Source organism: Temnothorax longispinosus, chromosome 6 (genome assembly GCF_030848805.1).
Source record: "Temnothorax longispinosus isolate EJ_2023e chromosome 6, Tlon_JGU_v1, whole genome shotgun sequence".
NCBI lineage: Eukaryota > Metazoa > Arthropoda > Insecta > Hymenoptera > Formicidae > Temnothorax > Temnothorax longispinosus.
The window spans coordinates 7,153,803-7,173,078 of record NC_092363.1 but is presented as its reverse complement, the minus strand read 5'-3'; the positions used below and the strand labels follow the sequence as shown (position 1 = coordinate 7,173,078).

Sequence of the window (19,276 nt, the reverse complement as noted above, 5' to 3'; positions counted from 1 at the left end):
GCGAGCTAAGTTCTCGCGTGGCGGATAGCGGGAGGATTCAAATTAAACCGCCAAAGGAATTCATGTCGTCGCTCGACACGAATTAATTCTCACGTTTCTCCCGACGCGTTGATGTGGCCCAATAAAACGGGAATTTATTCCCGTTTGCGCTTTCTTCCTCGAAAAATCAGGTATATTCGACGCCGCGCTCAAATGTTTGTGGGACACGTCCTATGTACACGCATAAATTTCAACGACCGGCGCCATCGCGGGCGCGCGAATAAATAACGCGGGAGGAAACGTAATACATACACGTATATTGCGGGATCGCGCGCAGAAATTGCCAGGCTTCTCAGCCGGAAGCGTGTTTACAGTTCGCGTGACCGGCACCGCCGCGGGGCCGCCGGTGGTTTTAGAATCTCGAACGCGGATTTAAAACGCACGGCGGGGCGGGCGGGAAGGGCGGGAAGGCACCTGAGTACAGCGACGCGATACAGGTCTACGAGCCGGGCGCGCACAATGGCGGGGGTGGTGCCCGAGCAAGGGGGAAAGGAGCGGGGGAAAGAGACGGATGAAAAGATAGAGGGAGAAAAAAAATGACGCGAAGGAGTGGTAGGGAAACGGCCGTTAACGTGGGCCTTTGGCTCGGCGATCGTTTTCCGGTTTTCCGTTCTCGCGCGCGAGAGAGGCACAGTTCTCTGCCTCTTTGTCCTTCTCTTCCTCCCTCCCCTTCCTCTCTCTTTCTCGCTCTCTCTCTCTTTCCGTCGGTATCGCCTCTCTCTCGAGCGCGCTCTCGGGGTCTCCGCTCCTGTCCTGTCTCGCGCGCGCGAGAGGGAAAGTATTTTATATCACGCTTGGCTTGGCAAGAGAAAGGGGACACGGTTCGCTCCTAATTTCTGCTTTAACTTCTGAACCTATATATCTCGCGTATACACATGCATATGTGTCACCATACGTGTACGTGTACATACACGGTAATTTGAGACGCCATGCTCGAATTGTTCCGCGCGCGCGCGCGCGCGCGTTCTCGCCAATACAATTGTATTGAAAAAGAAGAAACATTCCTTAAAAGAAATATTACGGTATAGTTTAGCATATGAATGCACATCTAATATACATTTTTCAATCTAACTTGATCCGTATTATTTCTCATTAATATTAATTAGTAACTGTAAAATTTTATATTATTAGTTTGGACGTCGTATCTACATTATACCGTTTGTCTATTTATATTACCGTTTTCTATTTATACAGAATGTTGTATATGTATTACACATAAAAGTAATTTCACAATTAGGGAAGAATTTTAACAGATTCTTTTCTAAATATAATAATTATAAGGAGTCAAGATTAGTGACGCAAAACAAAATTTACAAGCTTACATGTCAAGCGGCTTCCGAAAGAACAATGCTTGAATTAAATTAAATTACTCATTATGCGATATGCTCTCAAAATGTTCTTAAGATACAAGTTTAGCGGCCTCGTTATGAAACACCTCATCGGAAAAAGTTCTATCGTTCGCATTACGAAACCGGATCGGCCTGTTCGAAATGACTTGTATTAAATCGGGATAAAGTAGATAATATAATAATTTCGTCCGGAATCTTGCTGTATTTTCCTAAATATTAAATTAATTAGTGGACGAAATTGCGTCTAAATCTGCCGGTATGTTTAATTGTCCAGTTGAATTAGCGACATCGTGTTTCTCGATGTAGATACGAGGTCATAAATACTCAGCGTATGAAATCGTACACATATTGCGGACATATTTAGGGCGTGGATTTCCTGTCTAAATGTTCGCACATCGTAACTGTTGGTTATGCGAGAAATATTATTATCGTTACATCATTAATTATTATATTATTATTTATTATCAAATATTGATAAAAGCGTTATTGTCGTTATATTATTAATTATTATATTATTGTTATTTATCAAACATTGATATGTCAAACTGTTTCTAGCTCTGCGTTGGAAAACATTGTCGTTTTTCGAGTAGTCAACAGTCGTGACGCGTGACTATTTAGACAGGAAGTGCGCGCTCCGAATATGCGATACACATGCAAATGTTTGTTAAAAATAAAACGTGCTCTCGAAATATCGAATATATTTCGCGATCGTTTCTTTATGCGGAACGAAGACAAAAAATATTCTTCGAATGTCACATAAATTCCCGCAGCGATTAATCTCTCGCTAATAAAATCATCGCAGAACGCGATAAATTTTTATCTGCGATGTCGATAAAATTTGGAGCGACGCTTTGACAAAATCCGAGGGTGAGAACAAGACAAACTTGCGCCATTAAATTAAAAAAAGAAAAGATAAAAGAAACAGAGAGGAAGACAAAGCGTCGGAGAAGAGAGAGAAAGAGATGCAGCAGCGGTAGCTGCTCGGTTGCAATCCGACCGAAAGTGAAATCGACTATGCACCGCCTTGTATCATAGCCGTTATTATATGTTATCCAAGACGGGCGAGCGGGGGATAGGAAACCCCGGGGGCCCGGCCGCCGCCGTTACAGGAGTTGCGCGCTCGAAACGTAACGCGATATAACACGCCGGATGGCGAACCGGCTCGGAGTTAGCGATTATCGCGACATTGGTGTGAAACGGCAGGGCGATCGTCGAGCATCCGTCAAACGTCGACCTCCGCGCGGCTCTTTTCGCGAACTCCCTCTTTTTTTTTCTTCCTCTTCGCCGGTTTCCTCCGTCGGAGGATACTCGACTTAGGAGCGCGTATACGAACCATCGCCGCGCCGGGCGCGGAGCCGTCTACGTTAATTACGAAAGTGAAAGTACGGCGCGGTTCGCGATGTCGGATACGAGGTAAAAAGAAATCCTCGCGCTGTGCTTCTTCTTCGTCTTCTTTCCGCCGCTCTTTACGTAACTCTGGTCCGGACTCGGATCTCGTTACCGTTTTCTGTTTTGCTGGTTTTGCATCTCGATCACTGGCGCTCGTGAATCGGCTTCTCGCACGGCGAACAGACATCAGGACGGTTTTTTTTGCAGTATCGATGTAGAAAATCTGGAAAGTGATATATGTAATTACGCTTTTATCGCATAATATTCGGAAATTTAACATTTTGTTGTTTTAAAATGCAACATGATTGAAATATTTCTTTTTCTCGAAAAAGGTAAAATGTATCTCAATAAAGAGATAAAGTTAATCGTATCCTCTGAAAATTGGTACTTTTACTCGAGATTCACAATTTTTGAGTTTTCTTTTTTTTTTTGGTAACATTAACCCTTTATACCATCATGTAAGAGTTACACAATATATATATCTTGTATTTCTTAAGTCTTATATTGTATTTTTTCGCCACAATTTAACGTAGCATCTTACTCAAAGTTGCAAACCAGATTTTTATAACAAAAAGTATAAAAATTATAAATTAATTATTAGTTTTATCTGAAGGTTAATGTTTTCACGTTATATAATTTTTTTTAGACACGTAAAAAAAATAATTAAAATGGTTATGAAGGGTTAATTTATCACAATCGTTCAATCCTGCGGGGTTATTACTGAAACATTATACAAAAACCCTTGTCACTCGTGGCGAAACGGCGTACCATCATCCCGCGTTTCGCTTCGCGTCAGCCGCTGGTGAATTTCGGTAACGAAACCCGGAAGCCATTTTTACGGCCACAGATCGCCGCGTAATCAAATTTCTAACGCGATCGCGCAAGATCGATCGACCGAGCTAGGAATTTCGTAAAGAGATTTCACCGTGTCCAGTATCGGTTTTACGTATTCGCGTTATCGCTCGCGGAAATACGAGCGAACCAAACAATATGATCAATATCAAATTTTATAAAGCGAAAATATAGAAAATTGCACGTCACCTCGAAAGTCGAAGATCGCGACCTTAGAGAGTCCCTCGAATTCCTTTCCGTATTAAAATTATGCGGGACACGGCTTCGTCAAACATCGCGTGTAAATAATTTTATATATAGGCGGATTAGTAATTGTTGTGTAATCATCCGGTTGGGCAGTGCGTTGCTAATAAAGCCTACTGCAGCCTCTACCTTTCACAATGCATAACGGGGACCGTGATTGCTCGCACTGTCGACTGTGCGAGCGTCGTCGACGAAATGCTACTCGTAATCGTAGCCCGCGAAGCAACACAAACAACACGTCTGTAAAAAGACATCATTTTCAAGACGTTTTTAAGACTTCGTCGAAAGACCTTTAAATTTTTCTCAAAAGGCAGAAACTTATCTTTCAAAAAACATTTTTTGGATTATGCACGATTACTTATATACCATGTTACCAACTGTAATACTTTGATTCTTTCGTGATTTATAAAATTCTTAATTTTCGCGATTCGAAATTTCAAATTCTCTATCGCACTTCTTGTAATTTCGGATAGCGCGATTTCCTTGCTCATTCTATTTGCTTTCTTTTTCTAATACTCGACCTATTTTTGCGAATTTTTATTTTTGTGTCGAAATCTCCAAAGTTAAAGTTTTATGAATTAATTGTACGGTTCCTAAAATTTTTATCAATTTTAGCGTACGAGGTATGCATATTATATGTACATATGTATATCTTTTGCCTATTAACAATACAAATTACCTATTTTAATAATATATATATTAATTATATAATATACTATATAATTAAAATATATATATAAAGTATATAAAATTTTCAACAAATAAATATCCAATTATCCCAAAAATTATGTATATATATGTATATTAAATTATTGAGCGCGCGTGATTTATCAACTGAGCCCGGGTAGAATCGCAGAACATTGACATCGCCGATCGTTGATTACATTACAATATGAATATGTGGGCAGATAAGTCTGTATGAAATATGAGTTTCAATATAGATAAGACAATTAAAGGGATCCTTTTAATGAAAACGACGTAAAGGCCGGAGGATCAATTAGTTAAACTAGTATATGGAAAAATTAGTATAAAGTTGTATTATTTTTCTCCCAAAGATATGAGAAACGAAAAAACAATGGTTTCAAACCTAGGAACTTCGAAATTCATTTCCCCCTTTCTTTTTTCTTTCTCTAAAGAACATACCAATTTTCTTTTCTGTTGATTTTTAATTATTTTATACAATGTTAAAAGTCAAAGAGAGACTACGAAGACATCTCTTGGAACGAACACGAACTACTAGTAATTTTAATCCAAAATTTAAGAAAAATCTCATATTATAATTGCGTCGTTCGTAATCAACGAGATCGTAATATTACAGAGACCGCGCTTTTTGAAAAGTCAGAATAAAAATTGTCAGGTTCATAAATTTCCTTTCATTTCCCAGTGAAATCAACAGTCGCGATGCACAAATATCTAGAGGCGACTAGAGTTCCTGTGATCAAGGCGCCATCTTCTCTGGGCGTTTCTTTTCCAGAAGAATTCTAATTGGACTGAATAATGGTCGAGAATTCTCATGTTGAACGCAAACTATATTCGCTATTCTCTCAGGCTTGTTTACAATTTCTAGAACAATTCTTGCGTGATTGTTAAAACGAGCCCGCAGCTACAGAAGAAAAAAAAGAAAATCTGTTTACACATCTGGTCGTACGCTCATTAAGTGATTTACTGCGGACAAAATTTTTCCAATCTAAAATGGCAAAATCTGAAATGAATAACGAGGTGAGATACGTTCAAATATTCTAATGAACCACGTGTGATCTGTTTACGTTTATTTCTGCTACAGAGATGATATCTATTCTATTTTATCATACTTTCAGTTTATCCTCCTGCGACACGCAGTACGTCAGGCACGAGTTTGCATAGTGAACAAACTTATCAAGGAAGCTAAACTCTTGCGGGATAGACATGGGAACGAGGCGCAGCGGGAGAAGTGTAGGAGGAAAGCCGACAAGCTGATCGCAGAGGTCTACGCGCTGAAGACGATCAAAGACGACGAAATTTCAAAATTCGGGATCCTAGATGAGAGAGGTCTGACTGAAATTTTACAAGACAAGTCGTCGAGTAATGACGTTCGCATAATGGCAAGGGTAGCGCATTACAAAATTATGAGTAGAAGACTGGCGCAGTTTAAGGAGAGGTTCCCAGACTGTAAGGAGCACTTGGCAGAGAATAAGAAGAAGCCTACAAAATTGAGAGCCAAGGATGCTGCAAAAACTAGGAAATCTACTCGGAATAAAAGTTCAAAGAAACAAAAAACTGACTCGGATGAAGACTTTGAACAACTCCAACATGTCAAAGATGAGGAAGCGTGTAATGAGTCACCCGAAACAAGGAGTAAATCGCGCAAGCGCAAGAAGGCATTGGAAGAAGAATGTACGTCCTTGAAAAAACAAAAATTACTAAAACGGGAGAAAGACGCTACATCAGAAACTACAGTCGCAGACAAGCAATCGAGTGTAATTAAACAGTCTAGCGTTACGAAAGAGGCCACGGTGAAGAGGTTTACCGAGCTGTTGGAGGAGCAAGAAGCTAATCAAGACACACAGATATCTGTGGAAAATCAAGATCCTGCAGGCACTGCGACTGAGCAAGCAAAAATGGTTGACGACTTCTTCATTACAGAGGATGGTCAAAACTATCAAGGAAATAATGCCTCGACGTCGTATACGAGACCTCACACGCATAATACGCGAGCCAGGACTTTCCAATCGAACGATCGAATTAAGAAACAAGATATAAATCGCAAAAACGATACAAACTTCGGTAAAAAACATCCGGGTAAACAATCTTTTTCTATGAAATACAAGAAAACGACGTCCAACAGGATTAATAAGAGCGCAAACGAGAGTAACGCAAATGAGACTGCGATTGATAACAAAAACGACGAGAATGCCAGTTTACATCCTTCTTGGATGGCCAGGAAAAAACAGCAGGAAATCATGAGCCGAGGATTTCAGGGCAAGAAGATTGTATTTGCGGATGACTAGGCGTAATGGTTTACCGTACGGAACAAGGAGCTTACAAGTTAATCAAGAATCTTTTGTAAAGTGCATTGTAAACTTCCGATACATTCGTTATATTGTTTTAACAAAAATGTATACATATGTACATTTATCTTCAGATTTAATACATTTATTTAGGGTCGGTTGTTCCAACCTATTAATAAACTAACTAATAGTTAAATCATATGTCTATTCTTGTTTAATTTGAAGGAAAAACAAAGACACATATATGATTTAACTATTAGTTACTAACAGGTTGGAACAACCTTAATGTAAATAATATCCTAGTAATCCTAGTTATGTTATATGTTATGTCTTCTTTTCTAAATAGTTTATGTAATTTTCAATAAAATGCAATTAAATTGTAGGTTTCTACTCGTATGTAACACTTTGGTCTTCTGCAAAATATGTCGTAAATATATTATTGTGTAACATTCATATTTGAAGATGATGTTTAGTCGAACAAATAAAAAAGCTGCTTAAAATAATCGAGTAAAGAAGACATTCAGTTTAATATTTAATTTTGCTCAATAAGATTAAATATTGATCAATCAATTAATATTTAATCTTGTTTCGTAATCCATAATGCAAGGAGGAACAAACATACCTGTTCATACACTCGCATTTATTACAATTTCACAGATTTAATGGACGTAAGATTATTGAGCTTCTACGACTAGGATGAAACTCGGAGTAAACTCGCGCTTTCTGCAGGATTCGCTTCGACGAGAATTTTCGCATCACTTGTTTTTCGAAAGAGTGCGTTGCTTTTCGCCATGCGTAACTAATTGGGAGTTCACGGGGAGGCCTTTCCTACGACGAACTGCATCCATATAGCACCTAGCTCGATTATCGCTGTCCGCCTTTTCACCGAAATGGAGGTATTCCTCCTCCGTGGACGGCACCCAGTAAGGATCCTGCTCGATTACCTGTAACGCAGAAACATTCGAGTGATATCAACAAAAGTTCGCTTGAACAATTAAAACATTTAATGTAAATTAAAAAAAAAAAAGGAACCTCTTCCTTTCGCCATGAATTGCAAACTCCAAAACTTAATCGTATTTTGTAATTAATATCGTATCAGTGTTACCTCCCAATGACTAAAAACTAGTTGCGGACTAGCCAATCCGGACGTTTGCGTCCGCAGTTCTCTTGCGAGATGGAAGCTCTCTAGAACCGGTAGGGTGGCCAGTACTCTGAATTGTCCACCGAAGCCGTGAGCACTTTCCGTAGATACGATACGGCCTTGTCTCTTGCCGAACACAGCGTACAGTTTTCCTGCAATAAGAACAATCGTCATCAATTTTGTCGATGCCTAAGCGCAAACGGTAGTATCGCTCTAGCATTTCTTCGCGGCATTCTTCTTACGGTACCCTTGCATTCCTAATAATAATAAACATCTCCGAGTTGAAAGCTTGTTCTACTCGCGATAGCATTTTACAAGGTACTTTCCCGTGCAGTTTTATCATAAAAATACTTAGAGAAGATAATAACGAATACTTGAACGCGGGAAATAGGCTCTCAAGTGATTAATTTTCGGCGCAGTTCGCGGTATCTTAGACGTTGTTCTCGATAGTTAACGACTTATCGAAACATTTATGAGAAATACTTGTAGAAATAAATGATAATTTGAAGCAAACCGCTAGAATAAACAGCTACCTTTAAAGAGAAATGAAGAGAGTAATATCAGAAATATTCTAATTTGAAAAAGATAAAGCGTGGTACTGTATCTCTAGTAAAGGATATCCAGTGGGGATAAGGAAAAAAAGTAAAAGAGAAAGAGGAAGGAGAAAAAAGTACGAGATTTGGAATTCTCTCAAACGAGATTCGGAATTGCGAGAGAAACGGGGCGAACGCCATTCAGGTACGATCGGAAGACGCAAGGGAAGGGAAATCGGTCGGTGGAAAAACTGGCTCGCTGGTAAAAGCGGAGGGAAGAGAGAAAAGGATCGTGGAACACAGAATGTGCAGAAAACATAGTGGATAATGGCAAAACAGACCGCGTGCGCGCGCGCGAAAGCAAACGGGCCGACCTCCGGAGAAAGAGTAAAACACTTCGTCGTTAATACGTTCCCGGGGAGAGCGGAGAGCAAGGCGCGCTTCGTACGGAGCAGCCCGTGGAAGAGAGGATGCGATACAAGGACAAACGGCAAACGGCGACGAGTCCCGAGAAAAAACGGCGACGATGAAAACGTTCGGTGAGGAGAGATAGAAAGAGAGAGAGAGAGAGAGAGAAAGAGAGAGAGAGGGGCCCCGGACAGAGAGTAGTAGTGGGGATGACGTAAGAGCAAGAGACGGAGTGGGGGGGACGAAAGCAGTCAAGAATGAGACGAGAAAGAGGAGAAGGGAGGCGACGGCAAGGGGGGGCACGGGAAGGGCGAAGGAAAAGGGGTGGGGGACATCCATTCATGCTTTACTTCTGGCTTTTAAGAGTCCAGTCGAGCGGACGGCATACCTTCGCATAGGCCGATCTCGTCGGGACATTCTGTTTTCTTCTCCAGTCTTAGCGATCGCGCGCTCCGTTTCTCCGGAGAGGAAGACCTCGCGGGAACCGCAAAAAAGGAGTACCGCACGAACGAACGATCGAACGAACGAACGAACTCGAGCGGACGAGCGACAGACGGGAGATTTTTCGAGGGACGATCGGCAAACTCGGTGAGAGTGCGCGAGTGCGATACGCTCTATCGAACCCCGGAGGCTCTCTCCCCTTCCCTCCCCAAGATCGGCCGGTTCAGGATCGGGGAACCGCGCTCTTTCGCGCTCTCTAAAATCGCGAAGAGCGAGAAGAGGGATATAAGAGAAGATCCGGACCACAGTAAACAGAGACACGTGACGTTTCTGCTTCCGCGGCTGAAAGAAGAAGGATCGTAAGACCTAAAACTCCGGGAATCCGATTTTAATCGCGTGCAGGATTCGAAACTTAACCCTAGAATTCGCAAATTCGGGAAAAAGTACGTGCCAATACCTCCTCGCGAAGCGATCGGGGAAACTCCTCTCTTTTCGCTTCATCCCAATGATCGATCAATGAGAAGATTTGCGTTTGTGGAATTCACGAAGATGGACTTCAAGTAACGGCAGCGGACGACCGGCGAGCTTTTCGAGTTTTCTTGAATCGTGTTGTATTTCTGCTACGAGTATTCCCCGTGTATTCCTCCTCCCGCTCGTTCAGTACGCCTTGTCGCGCAAATAAGAAGGTGAACGTATCGAAACCCCCTACCATTCTTTTTATCGCATCCCCCCACCGTGGAATAAAACACCTAACGCAGCAAACGTTCCCTCCGGTGAGAAAGAAAAAGAGTGAGAGACAGAGAGAGAGAGACGCACACAAACAGGCGACCGCCGATTCTCTCGATCGGGGATTCTTTATCGGGGAGAACTTCGCTGTGCTTCTCTCACCGCCGCGACACGATGACCGGCAAAACAATACGGCACCTGCTGTACACCCTGCTGGCGATCGCCGGCGTCCGCCGGAGCAAATGCGAGGTTTTCGATCTGCCGTTGCGAGTCGAACACGACGAGTACCTCAAGGAGTATTTGTTCATCGACGAGAGCAAGTACCACGCCGAGCTGCAGGAATTCGACGACACGACGGTCGAGATCGACCTGATCAATCGTAACCGGAAGCACAGGCTGACGCACGAGGAGCCCAGGGTGCTGTACCAAGTCGGGGTAAGCCACTCCCCCACGTCAACATCCATCTATCATTCTCAATCCCTAAATTATGTAACCTACGTATATATTACCCTTACATATATATATATAATTTCTCAGTTTCTAATTCATTATATGTACACATATTATGTAACCGTTACGTAGCCGCCAGTACAAATATGTTGGACGACTAGCTGACCGATACGCATATAGCAACTTATTTAATGTCATGGATTTAAACACGTTCAGTGCTGAATGAAAGGCGATGTTTTACATAAATCATGAAGCAAAACGTTGATATCGCATCCGTCCACTTTTCTATCCTTCTACTCTCAATATCTCTCAAATCTATTCCTCAATATCGCCTCAAACGTGGCGCACGAAGCCGACGCGCGACGTTAAGATTACGTTACTCGCTCCATTAAGTTCCCCGAACGAATTAGCGCTTGAATTGCTCCAGAAAGCGGCTAAGCGTTTAGCGACCTAATCCCGGCGAGTCCGTCTCATTGAGGCACGCAATTGAATCGTCGAGAATATGAATGGCCGGACAGATCTCGCGTTACTTACTTCTCTCGCGCGACCAACGCATTTTCCGGATCCGGGATTCTTCGTCATCTCCGACCGTCGATTTTCTTTCTCTTTTACGTGGATTTTTCTCAACAGGTGTCACGTCTCGATTTTCGAAATCGTTTCGAGCGTGCGCCACGAGACCTCGGTGTATATCTCTCCAACGATATACATATACGCGAGTTCGTGTATGCTCTCGGGTAGTATTCCGAGGATTTGAAGCTAAATCGTCCGCTTACAGGCGCAGGAAGTGGAAGGAGAGGGAAACGTAGCCGTTAGCAAAGAGCGGCGCCCACTCGATGCTCGAACCTGTTGCTGCTGTCGTTGCTGTAAACACCTACGTGTCGACGGTATACACGCGTGTGCGTAGCGTCTGTGCGTACGTGCGTGCGTGCATACGTGTCCCCTATGGGGTACAGCGCGTAGGTATACACGTGCGGACAGGCGCGACACCCAAGTACGACGTATCGTAGATACGTACGTTCGCACGTGGGCCGAGAGTACGTGCGCAGGAACGGCACACGGTGGGGATGACGACGATGTCGTCGCAGGAGAGAAAACTGCTCCTTGCATATCGGACGAGAATCACGCGGCTTTACGAAATCGCGCCGAGAGAAGAATCGTTCTTGGAAAACAAATCTTTCCTTTTTATTGTGTTCTCGTTTTTCTCGCTCTTTTTTTCTCTCTTTCTCAATAATCTACAACAATCCTACAACAATCGTATTGCCTACCCGTGCCCTTGTAAATACAGAAAAGAAAAATACAATTGAAGAGGAAACATCCGGTATGGTCAAAAATGTCAAATTTCAATGTGGTTTGGAGACCAGGTTTTTCTCCTGAAAAGATTTTTCCAAGAGTAATCTATTTCTTCTCGTGAATATTTTTATTTTTAAAATGATTTTTAAAAATTCGACATGACCGGGACTCGTTGATTTCATATTATTAACTCATATGAATAATTTAGTCGTGAAGAGGGGTAATCTTTTCTTGTAGATCGCTCCGTTTATAATCATCATGACGCGTATGACGATTATCTCCTCGGACAATTAGTAGATACGCATCGAGCGATTAATTATCTTATATACGGAGCACCCAGTGCCATTACGCTTTCGATCGCACGGCGAGATTTCCAGGCTTAGAGACATCCGGTACGGCTATATGGAACGATGAGCGAGCGATCTTTCTTTTTACTAACGCCATCCATCCATCCATCCGACCAGATTCCCTGCGTCGTCGTGCGTCTTACCTCTCTTTTCTTCTTTTCTCTCTCTTTCTCTCTTGCTCTCTCTCTTTTTGTTCCGCATCTCGTTCCTCGTCTCGCGCGGCCCTTCTTCTCCTCTCGTCGTCGCCGATGCCTAGCGGCTCCTCCTCCTCCTCCTCCTCCTTCTCCTCCTTTGCCTTCGTGTAGTATGTCCATCCCGAGTGCCAGGTGTCATTTTCATTGCGGCCGTGCGAGAAGCGAGAGACGCGTGAGAACTTCCGGATGGTTTACGGCGCCCTTCCGGTCCTTCTATTATCCCATTTTAGTTTACCGCCGTTCCACCGTGTGTGTGCGCGCGCGTGAGTATATGCGTGAATCCCGCTGCTCGCTGCCGCTATATCAGCTTCAAAAACTTCCTTCGCCTTTCGTTCCGCTTCACCTTTTCTTTCGCTCGTAGAGAGCCGACGGAAGTGGGATAAAGAGATGCGTAGGGAAGGCCGCGCGGAAAGGATAATGCGGACAAACACGATTAACAATCGGAAGCGATTGAAATCGGAATATAATGCCGTGAGATGGATCAGGCGCAGCTTAAAAACATCCCCGGGGAGAGATTTCGGTTCTCAGTAATTGTAAATTATTTATATACCGCCTGCAAGTGCGGCCGAATGGATTATTTCGAAAAATCGACGAATATGACATTAAATCACAATTTGTTATGCGTGTGTAATAATATATTTATGAAAAGCATCATATGCATGCAAAAATACTGCCGTCTATATAAAATTGTTAGATAAAGATAATTTTTTATAAATGTTTAAATGTTTAAATAACTTGTACAATTTGTCAAGCTATGTTGAGGAAACTGTAAGTGATATATCATATGCGAGTAGAAAATTATTCGGAAGCTGTAAGTTAGATTTTTAGATATGTAAACGTGTACGCGGATGTCTAAAGGAGCGAGATAAAGGAGGATTTTCCACGTAAAAAGCTATTCGTTCGGTCCATTGTGCCGTGACGAATGATCGTAGTAAGTAGTATAATAGTAATAATGGTAGTAGTAGTAATAGTGGAAACTACAGCTGAGGGGAGCGACAAAAAGACAAACGAGATGAACGGATGGTCATAGCAAAAAGTCGAATGCTCACAGTCGGCGGTAAAACGGCGGAAGACCATTTCCTCGAGCGTTTCTTCGCTGAATGGCCACGTTGCTTCAACTACTTCGACTCACGCACTATCGAGGTGCACCTCGATAAACGCGTATCGCATTAACAGAAACCGCGCGCGTGATCGCGTTCCGAAGAGAGCATTCCCTTTTTATCTTTTCTCTCGTTCGTAAATCCGTAATGTGTATCCACGAACGAAGATTCGGAGAGACGCGGAAGTAGGTAATTGCGGAAGTAGGTAGTTTCGGTAGGTACTTGGGTAAACGACGAAATTCGATATTACAAATTTGCTCGCTACGAGCAAGTTCGTTAAAAAGTTTCCTTAGTTTAAAGAAATTGTTAAAAAGGACCGAGTGCGAAATTCAAGGCAAAATTGTGACGAAATAATAAAAAAAAATCTGTCGACACCCTCGGCAGATATTTCGAGATTTCCATGGTCGCCTTACGGTAGTTGGCGTCGTCGTCGATGACGATAGGCCGGACAGGACGTACGCGATTGCCTCAATGAATGGACTGGCAACATCTAAATAGTCCAGTTATAGTAGACTTTGTATCGCCGGCAGAAAGAGCGGATATACTTGAGTTACGAGTCTTGTGCGCAATCGTCCCGTTTATTTCATTAAGCACCGTGGTCCCATAGCGCGACACGACACGTTCAGACGTTTATTATTACGCAACGGTACAATCGCCGCGCCGATCATAATCGTCCTACTAATAATTCCGTTACCGTATATCCGCGTAAGACGAATGAAACGTCTCTGTGTGCGCGGACGTTTATTAATAACGTAGAAATTGCCCGGATTGTGCGATATCGATCAGCTGCTCGATTCAATGCGATCCGATTCCACGTATTTCGCGCCCGTGTCGCCACCGCCACCGACACGAAATAAACAAAGTGATAAAATCGCCATTCCGGAACGGGTCGGATGGGACAATTGAATTTCCGCGAAAGGCGCGCGAGCGTCAATCGCTTTATTAATGACGCGGGTGCTTGTTTGCGCAGAACAGCGAGAAGGAGTTACCGGAGTGCGCGGACCGGAGCGAGGTATGTAGCAAGGTGGATTTATATGGTGCACCGTGGGTCGAGAGACAATGTCGTTGCCCGAACGGCCGTGCCTGCCCCAGCAGTCTTCACGGGGACGACGGACACACGATCGTCGATAAAACGCGCCGCTACAAGCTCTGCGAGCCCGTGAAACGACTTCCCATCTGTCATTACTTCAAGTTAGTTTGATCACGACACGCATTCTCCGCGATCGCTTCGACGATTCCACGTTGCGTTGCTTGGACTTTAGCTTTGTTCACGTTTAAAACTCTATCGTTGTAGTTGCACTGCAGTTGAATGACATTTTTCTACGATCTTTTCCCTGAACGAGGGAAACGAACGGTTCCTCTCAAAACACTGCACTGTTGAATCGCGCGAATTGAAGAATCACTGTTGAATCAAAATTACTCGCTCGCAAAATAAATAATAATAAGTAATAATGTACGTTTGCATTGAATATATCCTGATGACTTTTTACCACAGAGACATTACGTGGACCCTGGCCCCCGGAGGTGGCCCGGCGAACGCGACGGTGCAACGAGTCTACTGTCGATGTCGACCAAACAGCGTGCCATACCTAGTACGTAGGCAACCGCACAAATCGCCGGACGGAAATCAAGGCTTCGTCTACGCCTTCGCCTGTTCTCCGCAAAGTGTAAGTCAACAATGCCAGAAAGAAAAACACGCAAGTTATTTATCCCGGAATATAATTTTTTAAGAGTTCTGCTAAAATCAATGCATATCTCTCGGTATCTCTACGCGTTTGGGTCACCCCCATCCTTTCGTTAGCGCGACAACTGACGAGAAGTCCTAACCGCGGGGTCAACTTGATGTTTGCAGAAAATACGGTGCCAGCACAAGGAGCCCTGCCGCCTGTTCACCGTGCGCAAGAGACGCAATTCGCAGCTCGAGGAGGTGAACGCCTCGCCCCTCTGCCAGTGCCCCCGCGGACATCGGTGCCCGCGGCGACACACGGATCCCGGGTCCACGCCGGCGCGATCCTACGCCGGCGTCCTGGAGATCAAGACTTACAGCGGCTACTGCGTGCCGTACCACGGCTACGACAAAATGACCTACGGCATCTGAGGGGAAGCCTCGCGCGTTTAGAAACGGCAACTCTCGCTGCAGCGACGAATCCGGGATGTCTGCCGAACGCAAATCCGCCACCGACACCGAGCTTCAACGGACCCCACTCATACTTTTACCATATGTCCCTCGTTAAAAAGAAAAACGGTTGGTTCCCCGGAACCAACCGGCGGATTTTGTCCGCCTTTTCAAGCGCGCAACAATTGGCCATTTGGTACCTGCCGATTGTCGAAACGTTGCCGTAAAATCACCGAGGCGGCTTCCAATTCCCGACGGTGGCGATGTGCGCGCGCTCGGATGATCTTTCTCGGCAAGGAGAGCTCATCCGAACGCTCTTGCGAATAATCCTTTTTTGAATTTCTTTTTCCTCTCGTTCTATATCTTTCCTCTTTCGTCTCGAACGAAGAGCGCGGTACGCGACGCGCTCCTCGATCCACTTTGTCGACAAGGAAGCGTCGCGTAGGAATCGCGAACAACGGGAAATTAACATACGTGTCGATCGGTCGGCTTGTACCAGCCATGTGATGCCGTGCCATGTACAATCCCCCAGCGGCGTTGGCGAATGTTAAGTGTAAAAAGTAATGTACAGAAGATATATAGAGATAAGAGAGAATCGTGCCCGCCTACAGTTTTGTACAGTACGTTTCGAAACGATCGCCTCGTATTCCCGCAATGTGACACGGGCCTCAAGTTATCGCGCGCCCTCCCCTCGGTCGTAGCAACGGCGAGTCCTCTCTTTTTAGCGCTACCGATTTTTATGCCGCTTCGTAGAATATTGCAGCACGTTGCAGCTATTCATCGCAGTCGTTTTAAACTTGTATATATTCGTCCCTGGTCTTCCGAAAGTGTCTCATTCGGGGAGTATATTGTATATGGTAGCATCGCAAGACGATTTGGAAGAGACTCTCTCGATGTTATTTGTTACTTTTACTTTAACTTAAATAAAAAAAAATCTATGTATGTGTGCGTGCGCATGACAATGTTATTTTTTATCCTTTCCAGCCTCTTTTTCTCTGAGAAATATATAACTTTTGGATAATGGAGATATATATGTATATAAATATCAAAATTCGAAATTAATTAGGAAAATGTATTTTTACGAAAATGTGATAGAGAAGCGATTTATCGATCTTCGAGATCATCGAGGATGCGGGTAAGAGTCAAGGATAAGGATGCGCGAAATGACTACCGATCTATCGCAAGTCGATAAAGAAGATATCGTTATAACAATATCAACAATATATTTAATCAACAAATTAAACAATGCATGAATTTTGGCGAAATATACCATGCTGGTGGCAACAATTTCGATTTAAAACACCAGTGATTTTTTTATTTTATCAATTTTGTCAAAAATTTACTAATTTACTATTTTTAATTTAAAATCACTGCGCATCTTCGAACGCGAAATACAACAAACGGTACAACAACATTGTCTTAATCTTATAATTCAAAAATGTAAAATTCTTGGCCACCATATGTATCTCGCAAATTGGTATAAATTAAAACACACCGGCGTCTTAAATACCATCTTAATCACCTTTCTTTCTTATCGAGGGCATACGTTGCTCCGAATGCGAGCAGAATAAGAAATTTTTCTCAGACGCAACAAAATTCGCGACATATCGTCGTCGTATACGCACTATTACCGGCTCTCAATATAATTTTCTATCCTTACTACGTTTTCCCTCCTCGGGAAAAGTAACTTTCTGATATCCTACGTCGAAGAGACGTGGAAATCGAATTCGAAATCGGGTGCTTTTTCCTCCATACGCGTGACTTTTTCTCGCAAGGGGGACCACAAAGACACCGCCGTCTCTCGCGTCTAGTTATTCCGCGGATAACTCGGCGCAGGCAGAGCGCGAGTGGACGTCGGAAGCCGTGAGTTATCTGTGAGAACGTCACGGTCCATCACCCGCGACTCGCGGATGCTCCACTCCTTGCACGTTACCATCTGCACGGCACCGTTACCGCCGCGCTACCTTGACTCGAGTTCTCTTGCGCGGCGCGCAATCGCGCGCCGAAGGTGACGCGCTTGAAGGTACGGCCGGTCAAAAAATTGTCCGAATCGCGAATCAAATTAATCAGCGATTAATTTGCAACATTTTCTCCGAATCTCGTGTTTTTCAAGAGGCTGTTAAAATATATAAATAATAATGTTGCAAATAAAAAATGAGCGACATAGATTATTACAAACAAATTGAAATAAATTAAAATGAGAAAATATTAATTTAACGAGTAATTGAAATAAAAGTAAAAAGATTAAGACTCTGTTAAGATATCATCGTAACGTCAGTTTAATCTATACAACATTAACCTTTAGAAAACGGGCAAGTTTTTTCGTGACTTTTTATAATTCTTATTTATAACTTTCATATATATGCTAAAGTGTTATACTACGAAAAATAAGCAACTTTGTTTTTCAGAGCAAAGCGTTTTTTATAGGATAATTAATTAAATTTCCACGGATGAATCTCCAAGAAATGTTCAATAGCTATTCGAGTATTTATTATCGTGTGCAGCGATAATTAGTAGCAAGAAAAAAGTTGCATGTCCAAACGCATGAAGAGCTTAGAAAGCGAATTCTCTCATGAATATGAAAGGGCTTTTCTCCGGCAAAAATTTATTCGGGCATCGCGTGTTTTTACAACGTTCTCGTCTTATGGATGCTGGAGAATCTTTATTAGTCACGAATTCCCCCGTAAAAGTGTTCGCGCAGATTCTCGGGGCACAACCGAGGAACAACCGGCGATTCCAGATCGCGGAGCCGTGGATCTTTTCCGACACACTTCTCCGGGGCTTTTTTACCACGTGTTATTTGTTCCTCTCTTTCGCGAACCGCACACTCGCCTCGTTTCGCGCGCAAAAACCCACTGGCGCAAAGAGCGGGTCAGTTTTTCCGATTGCTAATGGTCAAGCTGGAGGCTGCGTTCCCGATGGAGCCGTCGATATCGACGCTGAATCTTCGACGTTCTCTCCTCGCCGCTGCTGCTTCGCGGCGGTAGAAAAACACGCGAACTATAGGCCAAGCGGTTGTTGCGCACCGCAGACAATGATTAGCGTCCACGTCAAATCTCATGCTTAACAGATAGCCGCGGACTTTCACCGAGATGAATCGCGCGGCCGAGAAGAATACGCGTTCGATCTTCGGAGAAAGGCCGTGCTGTACCCCAGACGTGTTACTCGACATCGTGTCCACGATGAAAAAATCGCGATAAAGCGAGAGCCTATTGACGACGACGGCCACGAAGTAATAATCGTGAGGTATGCTCTCTCTCTCTCTCTCTCGTACAATTCGCAAAAATCGTTATCGATGTGTTGGGATTTACGAAGGAGGAAACCCGTCGACAGATCACCCTTTCTCTGTTGACTTAAACTTTCTAAAATAATTGCCGATTTATGTTTACCTGCTAATTACATCCGTTGTAACACTTGTTTCTTGCGTTTTTGAAGTTTTTGGAGGATTTATCGAAACAAAAGAAGAAGAAGAAGAAGATAAATCTTTGTCTATATGTTATTTTCTTCTGTTGCATTAGCAACGTAATTGTTAGTTTTCATCAACAAATATATATAAATCAATTTATCAAACTATAAGTCCTATACAGAAATGAGCAGAAAATGAGCAGAAAGTTTATAGCTTTAGGCAGCACGCGGAAATTTCTCTCTATTTGATTCGAAAGGTGAGGATA

General features: G+C 43.2%; 4 protein-coding genes across 4 annotated transcripts in view; 2 read left to right on the top strand and 2 right to left on the bottom strand.

The window, feature by feature from the left end:
• Window positions 1-2,869, bottom strand: part of Sona (sol narae) — a 50,179-nt gene extending 47,310 nt beyond the window's left edge. The window contains exon 1 of the mRNA XM_071780845.1: window positions 2,722-2,869. The gene's annotated coding sequence lies outside the window, so the exon portion shown is untranslated. The remainder of the gene's footprint in view (window positions 1-2,721) is intronic.
• Window positions 2,870-5,387: 2,518 nt separating this feature from the next.
• Window positions 5,388-6,986, top strand: LOC139814538 (uncharacterized). Its single transcript, XM_071780857.1, has 2 exons — window positions 5,388-5,591; window positions 5,690-6,986. Exons 1-2 carry the CDS (start codon window positions 5,565-5,567, stop codon window positions 6,857-6,859), a joined length of 1,197 nt encoding a protein of 398 aa, XP_071636958.1. The 5' UTR covers window positions 5,388-5,564; the 3' UTR covers window positions 6,860-6,986.
• LOC139814530 (elongation factor-like GTPase 1) overlaps window positions 6,736-19,276 on the bottom strand; it is a 34,334-nt gene continuing 21,793 nt past the window's right edge. The window contains exons 4-5 of the mRNA XM_071780843.1: window positions 7,965-8,152; window positions 6,736-7,803 (exon numbers count right to left, since the gene is read on the bottom strand). Of these exons, the coding sequence (XP_071636944.1) occupies window positions 7,615-7,803; window positions 7,965-8,152 (377 nt within the window). The 3' untranslated portion in view covers window positions 6,736-7,614. The remainder of the gene's footprint in view (window positions 7,804-7,964; window positions 8,153-19,276) is intronic.
• Window positions 9,295-16,547, top strand: Aos (protein argos). The gene is made up of 4 exons (XM_071780860.1): window positions 9,295-10,543; window positions 14,460-14,680; window positions 14,985-15,156; window positions 15,342-16,547. The coding sequence occupies exons 1-4, from the start codon at window positions 10,283-10,285 to the stop codon at window positions 15,585-15,587; spliced, it is 900 nt and encodes a 299-aa protein (XP_071636961.1). The 5' UTR covers window positions 9,295-10,282; the 3' UTR covers window positions 15,588-16,547.

What these genes read in the sequence shown, in the direction of transcription:
- LOC139814538 (XM_071780857.1), top strand. Translation starts at nt 5,565, where the DNA reads ATGGCAAAATCTGAAATGAATAACGAG. An exon ending in AATCTGAAATGAATAACGAG is followed by an intron (nt 5,592 to 5,689) that starts GTGAGATACGTT and finishes TCATACTTTCAG; the next exon opens with TTTATCCTCCTGCGACACGC.
- Aos (XM_071780860.1), top strand. Translation starts at nt 10,283, where the DNA reads ATGACCGGCAAAACAATACGGCACCTGCTGTACACCCTGCTGGCGATC. An exon ending in GGGTGCTGTACCAAGTCGGG is followed by an intron (nt 10,544 to 14,459) that starts GTAAGCCACTCC and finishes TTGTTTGCGCAG; the next exon opens with AACAGCGAGAAGGAGTTACC. An exon ending in TCGCCTGTTCTCCGCAAAGT is followed by an intron (nt 15,157 to 15,341) that starts GTAAGTCAACAA and finishes TGATGTTTGCAG; the next exon opens with AAAATACGGTGCCAGCACAA.